Source organism: Hoplias malabaricus, chromosome 13 (genome assembly GCF_029633855.1).
Source record: "Hoplias malabaricus isolate fHopMal1 chromosome 13, fHopMal1.hap1, whole genome shotgun sequence".
In the NCBI taxonomy this organism is placed as follows: domain Eukaryota; kingdom Metazoa; phylum Chordata; class Actinopteri; order Characiformes; family Erythrinidae; genus Hoplias; species Hoplias malabaricus.
The window spans coordinates 14,925,837-14,945,836 of NC_089812.1; the positions used below are offsets into that span (position 1 = coordinate 14,925,837).

Consider the following 20,000-nt stretch of genomic DNA (forward strand, 5'->3'; position numbering starts at 1 on the left):
TATGTAACCACTTGAAACTTTTTTATTTCTTTTTTATTACTGTTTATTTGAGAGTGTTGTAAACATATATCAGTGCAAAAAGGGTGACTTTCGGGGGGTGGGGGCTGGAACGCATTAATTGCTTTTCCATTATTTTAAATGGGGAAAATTGACTCGAGAAACAAATTTCCACTTACGAACCGGGTCACGGAACGGATAAAGTTCGTAGGTAGAAGTTCCACTGTACTTAATTTTTGGGTACATTTTGTTTTGTTAAATAAAGTAAAGAAAACGTCATATTTAATACTACAACAGTAGTACCATAAAATGACTACAGAGGGAGAATGTTTTGAATTAGGGCTGGACGATATTACCAAAATGTATATCGCGATATATTTCTGAATTTCGTTTGATACACGATAATTCTTATATCGCTGTGAACTACATACATGCCACAGAATAACTGCAAAGAACAAACGAGAATCATGACATCACCATCAGACATAAATGTCTTGGCTTTCCATAAAAATAATGTCAATATTTATATTTTTGCAATATTCAATGAACTGATTGTAATGAATGTCAGTCAGATGCTGTAAATAATGTTTATTGAATTATTGAAAATATTCATTATTAAAATATTTTATATCGTGATATATATTGATATTGAATTATTGTCCAACCCTAGTTTGAATTTTGAATTACAATTAATCTCACAAAAAACAAATAAATAAATAAATAAATACACTTTAAAACTGGTTTTCACACCTTATTACTAATGAAACTACAGTAGATCCTTGACTCACTTTATGTGGCTGAATGCAATCAAATCCTCTCAGCAATGTTCCAAAATCTGGCCCGAACTCTTCCTGGAAGAATAGAAGCTGGAGTCACTGGAGGACTGACTCACAATCCCATAAGAGAAGTGTGTGATTGGTTGTACATGTTTATGTTTTTTTATTTATTTATCTACTCATGTATTTATTTTTTGTAGCTCGTCCAGGTCGAGTGGCGTGGGCGACCGCGTCTTAGCCCAGTTGCTAACAGAGATGGATGGAATCGAGCAGCTCAGAGACGTCACGGTTCTTGCTGCCACCAACAGACCAGACATGATCGACAAGGTAGGGACCTTCTTTTTAAGTGTGCTTAACTTTGTTGTCACAAAGAACATAGATGAGCAGCACGGAATGTTGCTTGAAACGCTGCGTTCCCTGACACTAACTGCCCATGGAGGACAATTTAAGATGCGCCCTTCTACTGGACACTACACTGTTTATTCCAGGTTCTGTGATTCACAAGGTTTTTCTAGTGCACGACATTGTAGTGCACTCTTTGTTGGTATACAGTACACTTTTAAGAAACAAAATGACAAGGGAACTTCTTTTTAGGTCTTGTTTCATTCTAGTTCATTCTAAACATTAGACATGATCAGCAGAGTAAGGGCACTTCCTAACAAGTGTGCTTGATTATAATGGACACTACACTCTCGAATGTACTTGTGCTCATTCCTGGATCATGTTGCTCAGTGTTGTTCTAGTGAACGCTTGTTTGAGACACGTTGGCAAACGTGAATATGATGTAAATGTAATTAAATATGTAATTACAATGTAATACATTTCTTAATTACATTTACATTGTAAAGATTAATGTCTGCTTCTATAAGGTTTAAAGGGTTTATACAAACTCTCAGACACACAGATGCTCCTCTGCCTCCTGCCGTGTGTATGTCAGTGTGTGTGTTTTTTCCTGTGAGTGTTCAGGGACTCTGTGATTGACAGTGTCTCCCACTGCTACCCTGTGGGAGTGTGTGTGTGTGTTGGGGTGGGGGAGGGGGGGTTCTCTCAAGTAGTTTGGACCTCTCTCAAGTCCTCAGTGGTCAGCTGTGTGACCCTGAGTGGACACCAGCAGGACGTCTGAGCCCCGGGGCTTCACAAGCACTGGACTTCCTCCTGCCCTGCGGCTTTCAGTTTACAAGCTTCATTTGGTGCCGTTTGAGTTTTGGTGCCATGCTGTGTGTGTGTGTGTGTGTGTGTGTGTGTTCCATGAAGACAATTGAGACCTCAGGTTACACATGGGGGCACCCATTTGGATGTCAGAAACAACACTTTCCCAGCAGCCAAATGGGGATATAATATTATGTGTTGACTTCAATGATTTATTCATAAATAAATTTCCCCTGACAATGATTTTAAGGATGAGTTCATATAGATTAGTGTGAAACATATCACATGTTAAAATATAGACCCTTTTAATGTATGTCATGTTGGTCTCAGGCTAATAAGCTGACAGAGAAGCCACTTAAACCACTTTGTAAATAAGAACTAAACATTTTACCAGGACATCACACCAATATCTTCACCGTCAATTACCCTCAAAACGTAATATGTCGTATTTTCACAGTCGAATTGTGTATTCTGATATCTGTCTGGTGTATATGATTGCTCATATGTTTGAAGAACTTTTGTACAACTTTGCAAGTGCAGGACAAGCACGGTTTTCCACAGAGAATCGTTTAGTCAGGGTGGCAACTTTTGCTGACAGGGCGGAAGGGGGGGGTGGTTGGGGCTGAGGGGGTAGAGTCGACTCATTGAGTGGATCGGTTCACGAATCAAGTGCAAATTCAAATCAATGATTCATAACATTGCTTACAAGCATAGGCTGCACATGCTCTGACTTCTTGTCCACACCGCCGCGGGGGAAACTCAGAGACGACACACAGCTCATCTTAAACATTAGGTTATACTTCGGAATGCGTGTTTGTCACTGGACGTAGCAGAAAGCCACGCACAAACCCATCGGAAACCTTCAAAAGAAACTTAACGAATTGCATGAAATGAATTGTGGAGGTGGACGATGATGTCAAGGCGGCCGCCCTAAATCTGCACGAAACCGTGACACGGTCTGCCTCCAGGGGGCAATGTGAAATCCGCACATGGATATCCTCAGCACAATCTGCTTTTTCTAATAAGGCTATTAAACAACAGAATGAACTTCCTGTGGATCTGAAAGATCATTTTAAGATGGATTTTAAACAATCAGACATGTTTGAATTAATGTAATTCTTATTTTGAATTCTTAATTTTTAAATTTTTTATAGGACTTGTAAGGAATTTCATTCATTCATTCATTCATTCATTCATCCATTATCTGTAATCCTTATCCAGTTCAGGGTCACGGTGGGTTTAGAGCCTACCTGGAATCATTGGGCGCAAGGCGGGAATACAACCTGGAGGGGGCACTAGTCCTTCACAGGGCAACACACACACACACACACACATTCACTCACACCTACGGACACTTTGGAGTCACCAATCCACCTACCAACGTGTGTTTTTGGACTGTGGGAGGCAACTGGAGCACCCGGAGGAAACCCACGCAGACACAGGGAGAACACACCACACTCCTCACAGACAGTCACCCGGAGGAAACCCACGCAGACACAGGGAGAACACACCACACTCCTCACAGATAGTCACCCGGAGGAAACCCACGCAGACACAGGGAGAACACACCACACTCCTCATAGACAGTCACCCGGAGGAAACCCATGCAGACACAGGGAGAACACACTACACTCCTCACAGACAGTCACCCGGAGCGGGACTCGAACCCACAACCTCCAGGTCCCTGGAGCTGTGTGACTGCGACACTACCTGCTGCATAACCGTGCCGCCTGCAAGGAATTTTTAAGGTTTTATTTGGATGGAATTAGTTGTGGTGTGGAGCATATTTTCTCTTTAGAGATGAATGTAATTGTTGCATGATCCCTGCTAAAAGTAAACATGATAAATACATGAATAAATATTTAGAGGCTTATTCCATAAGTTCTCATAACGAATTTGACAGAAGCAACCTTTATGATAACTGACATAATCATATGCAGTAAGTCTTTAAGAATGTTTCTATAGGTGTACTATAGGTGTATAGGTTTACCGTTATAAATGTATGTACGATAGTTATACAGTGTGTAATTAGTGTAATAAAGGTATCCAGTAGCTTTGCGAATGTTGCCCCTTGGTAAAATGTTGGCATTTTTGGCATTAATGTCAGAACAGTAATCACCAACACATACTTTCACAACACGACAAAATCGCCTTGTGTTTGGGTCAGTTTTAGCAACAAAGTTGGAAAAGTTTTGTCCCCAGAAGTGTAGGAATACGAACACACCACTTTTTCATCCAGTATTATTTCACAGTATTAACACAGATAGAATGGACGTGATGTGGTTAATAGTGTGTGTGTGTGTGTGATGTATCAGGTTAGGTGTAGGGTGAGTAAACGTCTGGAAAGATGCTCGGCGCAGTCTGCACCCACTCATCAATCCTCTAAGACGTATTCTGTTCCTCTCCTGTGGCCTGGACGACACTAGCCCCGGTGGCAGTGAGAGAGGTGTGGTGTGTAGGGTGTTTTTACTCCTAGTAAATTTTGCTCCTGTCACAGTAAACACTGTGATGCGTTACAGAAACAGCACACACCTGCACAATTCACACGTTATCCTCAGCACTGATGTTAGATATGGGGCTGCTTCCTGGAGACATGGTTGTTAGGTTCTGTTGTGTTCAATTAGGAAGCATTTGGCACGTTTACACCGACAATAACAGTGTAAACCCTTCCAGAGCCAAAGGTTCCAGAACCAGAAACGTACGTTCCCAGTTTGTTCTTCAGCACGGAGCCATGATGACGTCTGTGAGTGTGTCGAGCTAAAGAAGCCTGAGAAATATATATATAAACCAGATGTGTCTGTTTCGTAGGGAAATGGAAAAAATGACTTGAAAAATCCAATTTCTCATTTGGGAAAAAAAAGAGAAATAAAAAAAATAGAAATAAAAACAGGAAAATGCTCCAACTGTGTTGTCTGAAGCTGTGGTCAGGGCAGCATTTTATAAGACTATGTTAGAGAGAGAGAGAGAGAGAGGTAGTTCTGTGGTTCGTCAGTGTTCGTGTTTAAGTTTACTGAGAGCCTATTTTCACACTCTCTCTCTCTCACTCTCTCTCTCTCTCTCTCTCTCTCTCTCTCTCTCTCTCTCTCTCTCTCTCTCCCCCCTCTCCCCCACCACCCTCATGCTTTTGTCATCTGTCCTGTTTTGACCTGTCCTCTGCCTGACCCCTGGTTTTGGTGGTTTATGCTCATTTGGTTGTTTGTTGTTTGTGTTGATGTGTAGCTGTGTGTGTGTGTGTGTGTGTGTGTGTGTGTGAGAGAGAGACAGACAGAGAGATTTTGCAAGAAGTAAACAAAGCATTTTCTCACTTCTGACAGTTGCTCACCATCACCCCCCTCCTCCTTTGATTCCCATCTTTCAGAGACACAGAAAAAAAAAATATATATATATATATAGAGAGAGAGAGAGAAAAAAAATAGGGAATTCAAAAACATCCCACCAGAAGGGGGCGCCAAAAGAACCACCAACTGCTGAGAAAATAAGGAATTTTATTGCCACATTTCTCCTGTTTCTTCTTCCCAGTCTGTGGTGGTATTTCTGCTCTCTGCTTTATATCAGACCTTCACTATACGCCATCTGTCCAAAACTTTGTGGACACCTTTTACAGCTAGTAACCTCATTATTACATTACATTACGTTACATTAAGATGCAGGCGTTGTATACACAGGCCCTCACTCTGTGCAGTCCCCACAGAACACTGTGAAACGACACAGGGGACACTCTGGGACTGCTCATGAGCCTAAGGACAGCAGTCTCAGTGCCAAGCGTGAGTCTACGGCCCTGTGGATTTACACACTGCTGCAGAGGAACTGTGTTGTCGGGCGTGACGGAGCACCAGCTGATATCAGAGGGATGAGCTGGAGTGGAGTTTGTGATCCACAGCTAGGTGACCTCACTTATGGTTATGTGGCTGAATGCTATAAAACCTTCACAGCAATGTGGAATCTGCATCTAGTGCACATAGTGTAGCCTTCCCTGTGGGAGCAGAAGCTTATACTGCAGCAAATGGGGACATTATGGTTTTGTGGTGTGTGTGTGTGTGTGTGTGTGTGTGTGTGTGTGTGCTCTCGTTCAGGCATGCTAGCATGGTGGGTTAGTGTTGTCCTCTTTTCTTTTGTTCCTTTCCTTCGCGTGTGTGGCAGCAGTTAAAGGATTTGCGCCGTTGCATTTAATCAGAGTTTTCAATCTTTTGTGTTTCATTTGCTGTGTGTGTGTGTGTGTGTCTGCGTCTGTAGGCATGCGTGTGTTCTGTGTTTTAATCTCAGCTTGAATAATTGCACCCCCCCCCCCTTTCCTAATCTGAAGCGCTTAAATCTCAAAGTGACCGCCACGGCGTCCTGCCTGCAATTTTTTGAATTCTCCACACACGATTACAAAGTTACAGAGGCTGACCTCTGACCCGCGCTTTCCTCTAGACGCCCTCCACAATGGCCAGAGGGAGAAAAAGGGGAGAAAGGAGGTGGACAGAAGGAAAAGGTTTTTCCACTAATTGCCTCTTAAGAATCTGGGAGTGAAGGAAGTGAAGGGAAGGGTGAGGGGGGAACTGTCAAATGACCCTTTCTTTGCTCTAGCCTCAGGCCAGTGTTATTATCAAAGATATTTACGCACTCGTCCTTTCCCTTAAAACTGTGGCTGTTCATAACCAGTTTACCACCCCCACCCCCACCCACTCTTCTTGGAATGATGTATATTAAATCTTTGAACATTGCTCTGAGTATCTGATGGAATTTAAATTATTTTAAAAGGCTTGATATTGGCTGGATTTGCAGAAATCTAGAGAACAGAGTTTTACTTCCCCACCTCCCAATGCCTGGGGGGCTTTAGAGCCCTATAGTTGACACTTGACACTGGGCCTGGTCGCCTCAGCTCATGTTCAGGTGCTCCAGGCCGCCACTTTTCCATTATTTTTTTTTTCTGAGAAGATTATAAATCCACAGGTTCACAATGTGTGCGCTTTAAAGGGTCTCCACAAATTTAAAGCAACACTATGTGATATTACCTTAGAATTAGAGCGTCAGATTCATTGTGATGTTCTACTGAGCTGTAATATGGAGAATAGAGCTTTTGTCAATGAGACCCCCCTACCCTTCACTGATTTCAGGACCATACTGTAAAAGTTAATTACATTATACAAATATAGGGGGAGCCAATGAGCAAAATTTCCTAATCTTACCTACGGTTCCTTTAATGTTGTGGAAACGCTCCATTCTCTCAACAACTCTCAATATAGTCTTCTATTTCCTGACTGTTGTGGAAATATTGTAAAATCTAAACGACATTAATATGTCACTGATGATATCAATTGAGTGTCAAATTCTTGTTTTCAAGCCAGCGCCCTATCACCAGAATCACCAAAATTCACTCAGTTAAACAGCTTTTACATATGATTTTACATTTCTATACATTTTACGCCTGATACTCCGGAACATTCCCGGCTCTATTTGGTCAGTGACTCACTGGGACAGTAGCTGGATTTTGTACTGGGGGCTGGCAGGATACAGTCTGGGAAATGTCTGGTAAGAATGTTAAGGATATTTGTGTTCACACAAACAACTCTGGGGTGAAGTACAGAGACGTTCTGGATTACTACGCATCTGCAGAAGGAGCTTTAGGAAGAACTATGCAATATATACAAGAGCTAAGCAAGTGGGTTGTTTTTTTCTTTTCAAAATCTTCAGAAACCTCAGAAAGAGTTGTAACCCCCCCGCCCCCAAAAAAGAATGCTAATAACTTATTTCTAGTTGTGTTTGTGCATGAAAAGTATCTTCGGGTAATTAACGGAGGAACCCCTGTTAAAGTCTGGCCTTGCACCGCCCTCAGAGGGATGTAGTGGGTACAGGGAACGTTACATACTCTCAGTTAAACATTAGCACATACCCTGGTAATTCTGACACATTCAGGAAGGAGGAACTGCGCTGCTGTGTTGTTTTTCAGTCTCAGGAGCTGCAGTGGGAAACCACAAATTATTATTATCCTATATTTTTTTAATGGAAAAGTGGATGTGGAAAATGGCTGTAAGAGTTGAAGTTTCTATCTAACGTCACTGTTGTTTTCTTTGCTCAAACGTCAAGAATCAGGAGGAAATCCGGCTCCGCTCTTGCTCCTGAGCTGTAAACATCCACAGGAGTTTCTCCCCACCCTTCCACTGTGAACAGACAACAGCACTGTGGTGTGGGTCTGAAAGGATGTGTTTTTTTATTTTATTTTTTATTTTTTAAAAGGTTATAGACATGAAAGGAGAAAGTTAAAGGGAAATTTGACACTTCTGGGTTTTGATGAAGCATGTGACCTCCTTTGGTCCAAATACCACAAGGATCATCCCCACAGCCACGTTCTGCCCCTGTCTAAACAGCCTTGTCCAGACCGCCCGATTTCAGCATCTGGCCCTTTAAATAATAATAGTAAGCCGCACGCTGTTCACCCACATTCTGAGCGTGCAGCAGTGAGGGGGAAAAACCTCTGATTTTTAGACACTTTCACTCTGTTCTCTTTCTTCTATATTCTCACTTTCTCTGTATTTACTCTGTGCGCTTGTTGTGTCTGTTTTGCTGCGTTTAACCTCATCTTTGCGCTCTCACATAAACGCGGGTCCAGCGCTGTGATTGGACATAAGCGGAAAAATGGTCTCTGACCTCTGCACATCAGCGTACTGTTAATGTTTAATACACAATCATTGTCATATATAAACCCTCCTGTGGATGTCCTGAACTGCTTTACAGTAGTGCAGAAAATAGCTCATTGTGGTGAGGCCTGTGGCTGATGGAGTGCGGGAACAGGTAACCGTGCAGGGGCAGAACGTCCCGGACAAGGGTCCCCAGGCTAGTATCAAACTTCAAGCAGCGTATTAGTGTCGTATTTCAGAAAACGGCGTCAGAGAATACCTCCGCAGCGCAAAAGACAACAGCCAGAGTGGAGCTGAGCATGTCTCTCAAACTAAAAGACAGTGATGAGTGGAAAAACAAGCTGGTCTGGCCAGTTTTCTGAAATTTTAGAGCGGGTTAATCTAATCCTGGGCTATCAGTTGAACTCCGCTTAAGCTGGCGATGCATCAGAGGTGCACACGTATCTAGAACCACTTTGAAAGAGGGCCAAAATGACAGATTTGGTGAGCTGTTCCAAGTATGCAGGGGTGGGGTGGAGGTTAGTACCTGCGGATGCACTCTGGGATTAAGGCAGTTCTGTGCGGGCTGTTATGCTTTGGACAATGTTCTAAGGGAAACCTTAGGTCCTGGTGTTCGAGTGGATGTTGCTTTGGCAACGCCACAAACATAGCTGCCGATGAGGTACCCCCTTAATGGCAGTGCTATCACTCGGCTTTTCTGCTTCTCCATCAGGGCAGTTTGGTCCTGGGCCCTGGAACCGGGTTCTTTTATAGTCCCTGCTATAACTTTTGGGAAATGGTGGGGCAGTGCTGGGGGTCTCTCAGCGCTGTGTCTGAAATTAATTTGGGGTTCCGTCATTTTGTGGTAGTGTCTGAGAACATAGTGGAGAAATTTCAGTGCACTCAATCCCACAATGCATTGCATAAAGAAGTGTACAGCCCATGGGGACCCATAATCCACTGCGTTTGGTAAAAACCCACATGAGGTAGGGTCTAAAATCATATTGAGTTCCGTATAGTAGTGAACTATATAGTGAATACTATAGGGAATAGTGAATAGGGAGCCATTTTGGACACAGGGCAGGTCTTGTGTTGAGTCCCAGGTCTCGTTTTTTTTTTTTTTTTTTAATAATGAATTTTATGACGTCTGTCCTCTTTGTGTGTTTTTGAAATCAGAACCGCATTTTTCAGTGGAGAGGAAACGGATCCCTGTGTGTGTGTGTGTGTGTGTGTGTGTGTGTGTGTGTGTGCGTGCTAGATTAACAGGAGTGATGTGTGGAATGTCTGTTTTTGTACTTTGAGAACAGGATCTTTTTTTTTTAAGTAGCTCTTGTTGTTGTTGCTGTAAATACAAAACTACATGAAAGATTTTTTTTTTTGCTGGCGGATGTGAGCGTTGAAAGAGCTTATTTAAAACACCACTGCAGCGTTCTTTTCTTCTTTCTCGCTCGCCCCTTTTTTCCTGGAGAACGACAAGTAGGTGCTTGACTCTATGGAGAATGGCGTGCGGAGGGAGAGATTCATTAGCTCGAGAATATTGCGATTAAAGAGCATATAGTGTTTCTCTCTCTCTCTCTCTCTCTCTTTCTACATTTGCTCAGTCTTTGTCTCACACATGTCTCTCCCATTTTCATTCATCCTTACATCCATTGTTTTTGTTTGTTTCTCTCTTTTGGTCTCATTCTCATCTTCCCTCTGCTTCTTTCCTCTCTCTCTCTCTCCCTCTCTCTTTTCAGCAGAGCGAAGTACGGGTGAAAAATGCTCTCTGTTAGTTGGCTTTACTGAGCAGGCTTTAGATGATACAAAAGATTAGCCAACACACACACAGCACTTCCGACGCCAGGCTTAGGAGAGAGAGAGAGAGAGAGAGAGAGAGAGAGAGAGAGAGAGAGGAAGTGAGGGAGAGAACGAGAGAGGTATAGAGAAGCAGATAGAGAGGGGGAATGATTGGAGAAAGAGAGGGAATGAGGTAGAGGGGGGTGAGGGAAATGGAGAGAAAGAAAGAGGGAGGGAATGAGAGAGAGGGAGAGAGAGAGAGGTGGGGGGAGAGAGGGGAAGAGTGGGGGGGGGGGGGGGGGTGCAGGAAATGAAGGCCCTTTGTGAGTTGATATCTGGCAGCATGTAGCGTCTTGCCTCCTGGCTGGAATGGACCACCAGGCCTTTGGAATGCCTTGAGTTCAGGAAGTCTCTCTCTCTCTCTCTCTCTCTCTCTCTCTCTCTCTCTCTCTCTCTCTCTCTCACTCACTCTCCACATATGAGACTACACGCAAACCTATATGAATTCACTTTGTGTGTGTGTGTGTGTGTGTGTGTGTGTGTGTGTGTTCATATCTTTCATATTGTATACAACTGGTTTTCAAGTAACGATTTCCTGGTCGCTCCACATTCTTTCAGACCCACAACATTCAGTCACCTCCTCACATTGGAAAGATGCGCAAAGTGCATTGAGTGTCGTGAGAGAGTTGGTGTTCTACCAGATCCTGCGTTTTAGTTGTTTTGGTTGAAGATGTTTTGAGTCCATTTGGCTTTTGGAATTCCCCCGTTTATGCAAATAACTGACTAGTTAAAGAAGGGGAAGGGCCTTACCTGGACACACACACACACACACACACACACACACACACACATTTGCAGGTCATTGGACTCCTATATTCTAATTTGGTTTAAGAGAAAGGTATAAAATATTTCTTATTCCAGTCTATTATTTTCCTAGAATTTTCCAAACATATTCCCGGTCGTCTTTGGGAATTCTTTGTAGTTCTTCCAGCGTTTACAATGGAGCCCCTTATTATCTGCTGCGAACGTCAGCTGCAGTGCCTATACCTTTTCTGTGCAAGTCAACACCTCCAAATCCTCTTCCTACACACGCCCACAGACACACACACACACACACACACACACTCACACACACACGCTAGCAGCAGATGGACTGGGTCATCAATCCGCACCTGGGAGGATCCAGCGGCACAAGGGGCTCGAAGGGTGGGAGGAGGCAGAGGGGTGGCATTTTTATCCCAAATAATACCCCTATTGTTTGTCCCAGAGCTTTAGGAACTACCCCACCGACCCACCACACCCCCCCCCCACCCCACCCCACTGCACCCACACCATCTACCCCCCCTACCCTCCACTTCTACACATCTAGCACCATGTAAGACTCATTTTGTAGAGGGAGGTGGGTCATTATTTTTAACCCAAATAAAATATGTTGTCTTTTCCTTACTGCTTTGGAAACTACCACAAACAAACCCCACCAACCCCATCTACCCCCTACACCCACTTCTCCACATTACACCACTCTTACAGGTGGGTTACATGTACACTTTTGTTCAGGGGCAGTTTAATCCCAAGTAAAATTCCCTGTTGTTTATTCCCGAGCCCCCCCACACACACCCATCCAACACCACCTTCCCTCTTACCCTCCACTTCTCTGCATCCCAACATCACCCCCTCTTACAGGTGGATTATGTGTACGTTGTTGCAGATTTGGAGCAGCCAACATATTATTTCTCGTTCCCATCCATCCATTCCCTCCATCCAAAAGAGGCACGTTCCTTTAACAGGAGCCAAACCCGAACAAACGAGCTTTCATGGAGAGAGGGGCGCTTCGGTAGCATCCGGGGGCGTAACAGAATCCCAACATATAGCTCCCCAATCTGCCTCGTCATCTCTGTCTCCGTTTCAGACGGCCATTGTGGCAGGAGTGAAATCAATCCCCCAACTCCTGCCAAACGCCCTCTTAGCAGCCAGCAGGGGGGATGCATTTCAGCCTTCCAGCACGCCTACAGTTCTCTGAAGTGGGAGCTATGAGCACAGCGTTACTGCCTGATCGGACCACAACACACACAGTGCACAAGACTATCAACAAGCAGTTATTATTTACACTCACACTAACCTCAGCATTAGGCATCATCCTGGTACTAAGGCTGTGGTGTACTGTACACTAATGCTGTAGACTATATAGTTGCTATGGCAACGCATGTCATAAAAAGCTGCAACACTGGTTGAATCTTAAATATCTCGCTCCACACTGCGTAGTGCACAGTGTAGGTCATAACATAGGGATTTCTGCACTACAATATGGCATTGTATGTCAGATTATGAAGCCATTAATATTCAGTATAAGCTTCACATCCCTCTGGCAAACATTTAGAGCACTGTCCGAGGTTTTTTGTATTTTGAAGTGCACTATGTAAGGAGTAGGGCAGTATTTGTGAAAATTCTCCAGATGTAAGAAGCTCCACCTTTTCTGCTTTCCATTAGATCAGGGGTCTCAAACCAAATCCACGGAGGGCCGCGTGGGTGCAGGTGTTCTTTCCAACCACGCAAAAGCCCCACACTACTGAAAGTCACGATCTATTGATTAGATCCAATGATTAAAAGGTGGAATGAGGTGTGGCTTCTGCGTGGTTGGAAAGAAAACCTGCACCCACACGGCCCTCCGTGGATCTGGTTTGACACCCCTGCATTAGATTGTGGAACAACAGTGTCCATCATTACCACACCCAGACATCCACTGGTTCTAAGTGTGCATTGTGGGTTTCTTGGTATACTCAACGTTAACATTTGTAACTTCACTACATACAGACTTAGTGTGAAGTGTGCAATTGTAATGCATCTTAACACTGACCCTAAAGTCAGCACTCACTAGCTGTTAGGCCTCACTGTTATCCTAACCTTAATGTGGCTCTAACCTCAACACTCAACGCTGTCAGGAAATCTGAGAGTGTGGTGGTACCCTCAAGGGCACGTATTCTATACCTTTAGTTAGGGAACATTACTGTACCTTATTCTAATGTTATTGTAGCTTTTAATATTGTGTTGATTTCATACACCTCCTTTAAACCAGGACTTTTATTATGTTCTTTTATTTTACACAGTTCTATAATGAAAGATTACAATTATCCGCAGTCTCCATCTGGAGAAGAGAATGTAATGCACCTTTAAGAAACACAACTGGACTTTAATACCACTGCTGTACGTTTAAATTATATTTATTTCCCCCTGAGAATGTACCATAAAACTACTTTTATTATACTAGTTTCCTATCTGTAGGTAAGAGAAGCTGGTGACATTAGGAAATGCTATTGTCCCAGATCCAATCTGGACTGACGTTGCCATGGTAACTAAACAGATAGGGTTTCCAGATTGGAGCTGTTTCTGTAACGCTGCCCCCGGTGAGTTACTGATTGAACTGAACCCATGCAGGATGTTATTTAGAAGGAAACTTTGGTTCAGTACAACTTCCAGAAACAGGTCGAGAGTTCACGCATATCTCAACATCATCTGTCTTTTAGAATTCCAGAGCCGCGCAGTCAGTTTAGAGTGTGGAAATGGAGGTCGTTCATCACTGAGGAGGTTCGGCTGTACGAAGAAACTGCCGTGGATTTGTCATTTCCGATGCCTCCTTTTACAATGAGACAGAGCTCTGCGCTTCCAACACATTTCACCAAAAGTTTCCAGACACCTGTTTACCCAGTGTTTCTTCTGAAACGAAGGGTGTTGCTAGGGAGAGATTGTCCCTTTTAATGAAGTAACAGCTTCTACTGCTCTGAGGATTAACAGATGTTGAAACATTGCTGTGGGGATTTGATATAATTCAGCTACATTTTATGTTGGAGAGATCGTGTACTGGTAATGGACGATTAGTTCTGTATCACAATCCATCCATCCATCCATCCATCCATCCATCCACCTCTTGCACAGTGAATGAGAGAAAGACAGATGCTGGAATCTTGGCATATGTCCGGAGAAAAAGATTCCCAGTGGTGGTACTTGTCTTCCACATCATTTCTCTCTCTCTCCCTCTCTCTCTCTCTCTCTCTCTCTCTCACCCCCCCCCCCCCCCCCACACACACACACACACTGTGATGGCACTTGGGAGGCTCCTCATGTGTTTCTGCTGCTCCAGGGGTCAGGAGGTGTTTTCCTGAAGCGGAGAGCCTGGGAGTGGGAAATTGTTCCGATATTCCCAGAGTATTTTCCTCTAGGGCTAATCGCTCATCTCTCTTTTCATCTCTCTCTTGCGCTCTCTCTCCTTCTCTCCTTCTCACACACCACACACACACACACGCACACACACACACACACACATTCTCTGTTAAATACATCACCTAAGGGAGAACAATTTTGCCACCCCCCCAGTCTTTGTGTGTGTGTGTGTGTGTGTGTGTGTGTGTGTTAATAGCTCCCTTTTTTGATGGTGAGGCTGCTGGCAGTGCAGCTCACATGGGGGAGATTCATTATGGCCTCAGTAATGGCACACAGACGGGCCATGAGACAGAAACGCGCACACACACACACACACACAGACACAAATGTGCATGTTCACTTCCCTGCATTGCACACGATTGAGAAACTGGGATTTAAACATATATATGCACACCTCTGTATGTTTTGTGAGTATATTAAGACTGATCCCTTTCAGCCACAAGATTAAAACCAAAACGGCAGGTCTTATAGGGTTAACACCTACCAAAAGTGGTCCAAGGAGGGACCACCGGTGTACAGGAGCCCAGGGCTTATTGATGGAAGAGATGGTCTGGCTTCACTCCCTCGTTTGTTCCTCCGTTGTCCTTCCTTGCACCACTGTACACCGGACCTCCCCCCAAGACCTGCCTGATGCTCTGATCAAAATATTAAGGCCATCACAGTTGGGCTCAGTAGGCCCCGCCCATTTTACTTTAATTCAAGAACTGACCAATCACGCATTTTCTAATATATCCCACCCTGTGGCTGCTTGGTGTACATATGTTTTTGTGTGTGTGTGTGTGTGTGTGCGTGCATCTGTCTTTTGCTCTCTCACTTTATGAGAATAACATAAATAAAAACATGGGGTAATATTACTGTGTGTGTGTCTGTCTGTCTGTCTCCTGGCCAAAGGACAGATGGAATATAGTTTCCCATCCTCCGGAAATAGTTTTTCCTCCTTCTCCTCTCTCTAGGAGCAGTTAACCCTGCGTGATCCAGGATTATGTGAATGCCAGAGTCTGTTTAAATACTTTTCTGCACATTGGCGTAGGGGCCTGTAAGTCACATTCACACTAACAATGGTTCTTTTCTAGCAGGAGACATTCACAGGCGCTTTAGTTGAGGGTTGGATTGCTGGATTGTGTAATAACACATTTATAAAGCTGTATTGCATTATTTAGTAATAGCTTATATGCGTTTTCTCAGGGTAAGATTTTACGTAATGCACTTTTTTTTTTGATACATCTCAAATCATTTTACATGCATTAGATTTTTTATAACTGTGCTTTGAAAAGTGCTCTATAACTATATTGACTATATAATTATAATAATATATAGAGATTTTATTACATATGGTTAAGTGTTGATTAACACATTTATAAATGTCTGCATAATCTGTATTCTGAAAATTATTCAACATCATTATATAACAAAACATTACATTTTTGGGGAATATTGGCATAAAGGCTGTTAAGTACTAGTTAATAAATGTGTTAAGTGCTTATGCATGTGTTATAAATTTGATATGATATTGGTAATCTTCAAACTAATGTTTATTAAGTATTATTAGCTCAGTATTTTATATTTGTATGGTAGCACAAATGCTTTCTTATCATTTTTGTAAATCTGATATAAATAGCCAAGTAAAAATTACTTAATATATTAATTAAGGTTTATAAATGTTTTATAAATTATTTTACAAAAATGTAAGAAAAATTTGTATTTTTATAAATTAGGTTTGTATTTTAGAAACAGAAATTAAGAACAGTTGGTTTCTCATCAGTTTTGGAAAGTTGAAATCAACAGTGGAGAACTGCTTTATAAATATATTATTAAGTGATAATGAACATGTTATAAAGTCCTTATATATAACTTTAAATAAAATGGTATCAGATATAAATGTTATTATACTTGCTGTGTCTCGGTTTTGGGCACACACAAATGTTTCAGTACTACTTTATAAATGTGCTACTCAGTGCTTATGTATGTGTTATAAAGCCTCTGACGTGCGTAGTCTTAAAATAAAGTTTTATCAAATGTTATCAGATGAGGTCTGGCAGGTTAGTTCCACTGTTTTTAAACGTCTTGTGTTGGAAACGTCTGAAAGCTCTTAGATATTTTATTTATATTATTTTTTTTAAACTGGCAACAAACCCTGCGCGACCGCATCTGCATCCGGTGCAGCTCTGCGGGGAGCCGCAAAATTTGTCCTTTATTCCCATTTTCGGAAAGTGGTCGTGTCCTGAGCTAAGAAAAGCCAGCGTTGGAGCATTTGGACGCTGCCTTTCCCTCCACGTCTCCTCGTGGGCCCCTGATTACAGCCTTGGGTTTCTGCAAACACAAACAAAAGGGTAGCTCAGTACTGCCAGAAAAAAAAAAAGAGAGAGAGAGAGAGAGAGCAATTAGGCTGCGGAAGCCACTAATTAAAAGCTGCATGCTCTACGGATTGCATCAGGTTGATTTGCTTTAGTGCAAAGTTTGCTGTATTCTACACTACATTCCACTGTATTTCTCTCTCTCTCTTTCTCCCTCTCTCTCTCTCTCTCTCTCTCTCTCACACACACACACACACACACACAGGTTTTCAGGGCTTGTCAGGACATGGAATCATGCTTAAACCCCAGGTACAATGTTTGTTCTTACAGTGAATAAAATGTATTTAAATATCCATATGTAGTCACATGTGCAGCATATGTACTTGCACATCAGCCATAACTTTAAAGCCACCTTTCACACCTGCTGTTAAAACAGAGCAGACATAGTGTGGAAATCGAGAAGAGGAGGGAGTGTCCGGGGCTCTAGGGGGCGCTGTACAGCATGCGCGGTAGGTACAAACCAGCTGACACTGCATTTTCTATAATTCGCAAAAAGTTGGTGAATGGAGAACCCCCTATCGTTCATTTTACTAGCTCCATTTTTCAGTGCCATTAGTTTTTGAAGCCCTTAGTGTCACTGCTGGACTGAGAAGAGTCCATCTACAAGGAGGACCAACGAGGAAGGAGTGTCTCACAGAGTGGACACAGGGTTTAAAAACTCCAGTAGCACTGCTGTGTCTGATCCACTCGTCCCAGCACAACACACACAGGGGTTCTGACCAATGAAGAGCAGGGGTGAAAGGGGGCTGATAAAGTTTCCAAAGCAACAGGTGAAATCCAGTGTGGAAATGTAGACACACAAAGTGCACTAGGAGGTGGTTTTAATGTTATGGCTGATCTGTGAATATGTTACTGCATGTATTAAGCATGTCCTACTAAAATGTGATGTTATGTTGTGGTTATATACATGTAATAACTGATGTCCCATGTTTATAATGAGTCCTTTTCTAGAACTAGTGTAGAAAAGCTTTTTTTCCCCTCCTTTAGTCCTGGAACTGTATTAAAACCAACCAACCAACACACACTCACACTCTCATGCTCTCTCATGCTCTCTCATGCATGTGCACCCACAGATGCACGAATGGCCAGGAACAAAAACAAACAACATGAAGAAGAGAATGCAGAGGAAATGAGGAATGAAAGAATGCAGGAGTGAATGAGAGTGCTCTCCATGCTCCGCTGCAGGAGCTCACCCAAGCTTTTCCCAGAGCTCCACCGTGGAGAGCTTTACGTCTGATCACTCCCTGCACGTCTTGGGAGATGAAGCTTGCGGCTCGAAGCAGCAGCCGAAAGTATGGGCTCATCTCAAAGCCACAGAAACATTTGGGTTCTGCTTTTAAAGCTGCTTTCAGTAAAAAGAAGCAATAACCCTTAGGTTTAACACAAAACCATAGCAGGAAACCCACACAGACACAGAGAGAACACAGCACGCTCCTCACAGACAGTGACCTCAGGTGAGCATCGAACCCAGGACCCTGAGAAAATAAGATATTGAAGAGTGATTCATTGTGGCTTCTGCTGTTTTTTTTTTAATGGTTCTATTCAACATCTAGCGGATGTTGTTTGTATAGATAACAGTCTTCGCTAATTTCCCTGTGGTGGAGTGGTTAACCAGAGTGTGTGTTATGGAGGTAAGCCGCAGTGTGTTTAAGAGCTGATAAGGGATTCGGATCCTCACAAGCATCGAACTTCTCACTCTCATAAAATGTATGTTGGATCCTGGTAGAAATCTCATATCCAAGCCCTTTCCAAAAACACATTCCAGTCAGATGTTGTCCGTTTACAGTGTGAGACTTTCTCTGTATCTGTAGCTTTTAGAGGAGAAACAGTTGGGTCTTGGGTGTCTCTAATGAAGGGGTGACCACACTCCTTTTGATTGAGGGCTACATAGTCTCTAATATCAGAGTTACAGGGAAAATCCTACTGAGAGAACTCCTGAGAGAACTCCAACTCCCAGAATCCCTCAGGGGATTACATGTTCCAAGCTGACAGCTCACCGTCCAATCAGAGGACTCTTCCACACTCCGGTTAGCCGGATTATTTATCCGTTTCACATGTGTTTTATTGACTGGCGCCCCCTCCAGGGTGTATTCCCGCCTTGCGCCCAGTGATTCCAGGTAGGCTCTGGACCCACCGTGACCCTGAACTGCGTAAGGGTTACAGATAATGAATGATTGAATGAACATGTGTTTTAGCCTTTATCAGCTGTGTGTTTTCTTTGGTGCTTTGCACTTTGTTGTGTACCGACCTGTTTATTCTGCCTTTTCCGATTTACCGCGTTTTACATTTTTCTCGCACTTTGGACCAATTACTCGTTTTCACGCTGTGAATTCTCGGAACGTTTAAGCCGCTTCTAATCTGGATTTTCTGGATAGTTACACATTCTTATGCAGGACAGTGACCACGTTTCGCCTCCAGTCAGTCGCGTAGAGGCCATAATTTCTTTCAGATCTACTGGATGGAGGTGCTTCAGAGCTGAGGATGCAGTACAGAGGATAAATGTCTACATTTTACAGTGAAAAATTGTAGAACCATGACAGTAAATGACTGTAAACTTTAAAAAGGTTGAAAACAGTGAAATACCGTAAACACCGTAAAATCAGCCAAAACACATGTTTTTACATCTTTTTAAAAAATACATTATTTCACTGTTAAACGCACATATCATTAGAGGGGGTACCAGTGGCCAATGACTGGGAGGAGCTGAGACTCATTAGGGAGCTCCCAGCATGCCTTGCTGCTCCATATTTTCTGTGATTTTCCAAGTTTCTTTGTTTTGTTTCTCTGTCTTTGAGACTTTTTGATTTTGGGTTGCATTGTGAGGAGATGTGTGCTGGTCAGGAAAGTTTTCACCTTTTGGCAATACCTCCTTTTAAGGGCTGAATATAGGATGCGATACGGCTATATCTCAGTCTCCATTCTCTCATTTGTCACACTATTTCCATGGTAATTTTATGGCAAAACACTGTTTCTTTGTTAATTTTTATGTAAATACTATGGGGGTTTTATGGTGAATATCTGTTTTTTTACCAGAAAAGTACAGTTCTCAAATGGCAAAAGTAATACTGTAATGTCATATACATTTTGAACGTATTTTTGAGGTGATATTTTGACAAACACAGTTGCGGTTTTTT

The 20,000-nt window shown here is 42.8% G+C and overlaps 1 protein-coding gene across 1 annotated transcript in view; it reads left to right on the forward strand.

The window, feature by feature from the left end:
- The window catches only part of afg2a (AFG2 AAA ATPase homolog A), an 87,965-nt gene that overhangs the window by 26,268 nt on the left and 41,697 nt on the right, over positions 1-20,000 (forward strand). Inside the window, exon 14 of the mRNA XM_066642038.1 lies at positions 974-1,100. Coding sequence (XP_066498135.1) covers positions 974-1,100 — 127 coding nt within the window. The remainder of the gene's footprint in view (positions 1-973; positions 1,101-20,000) is intronic.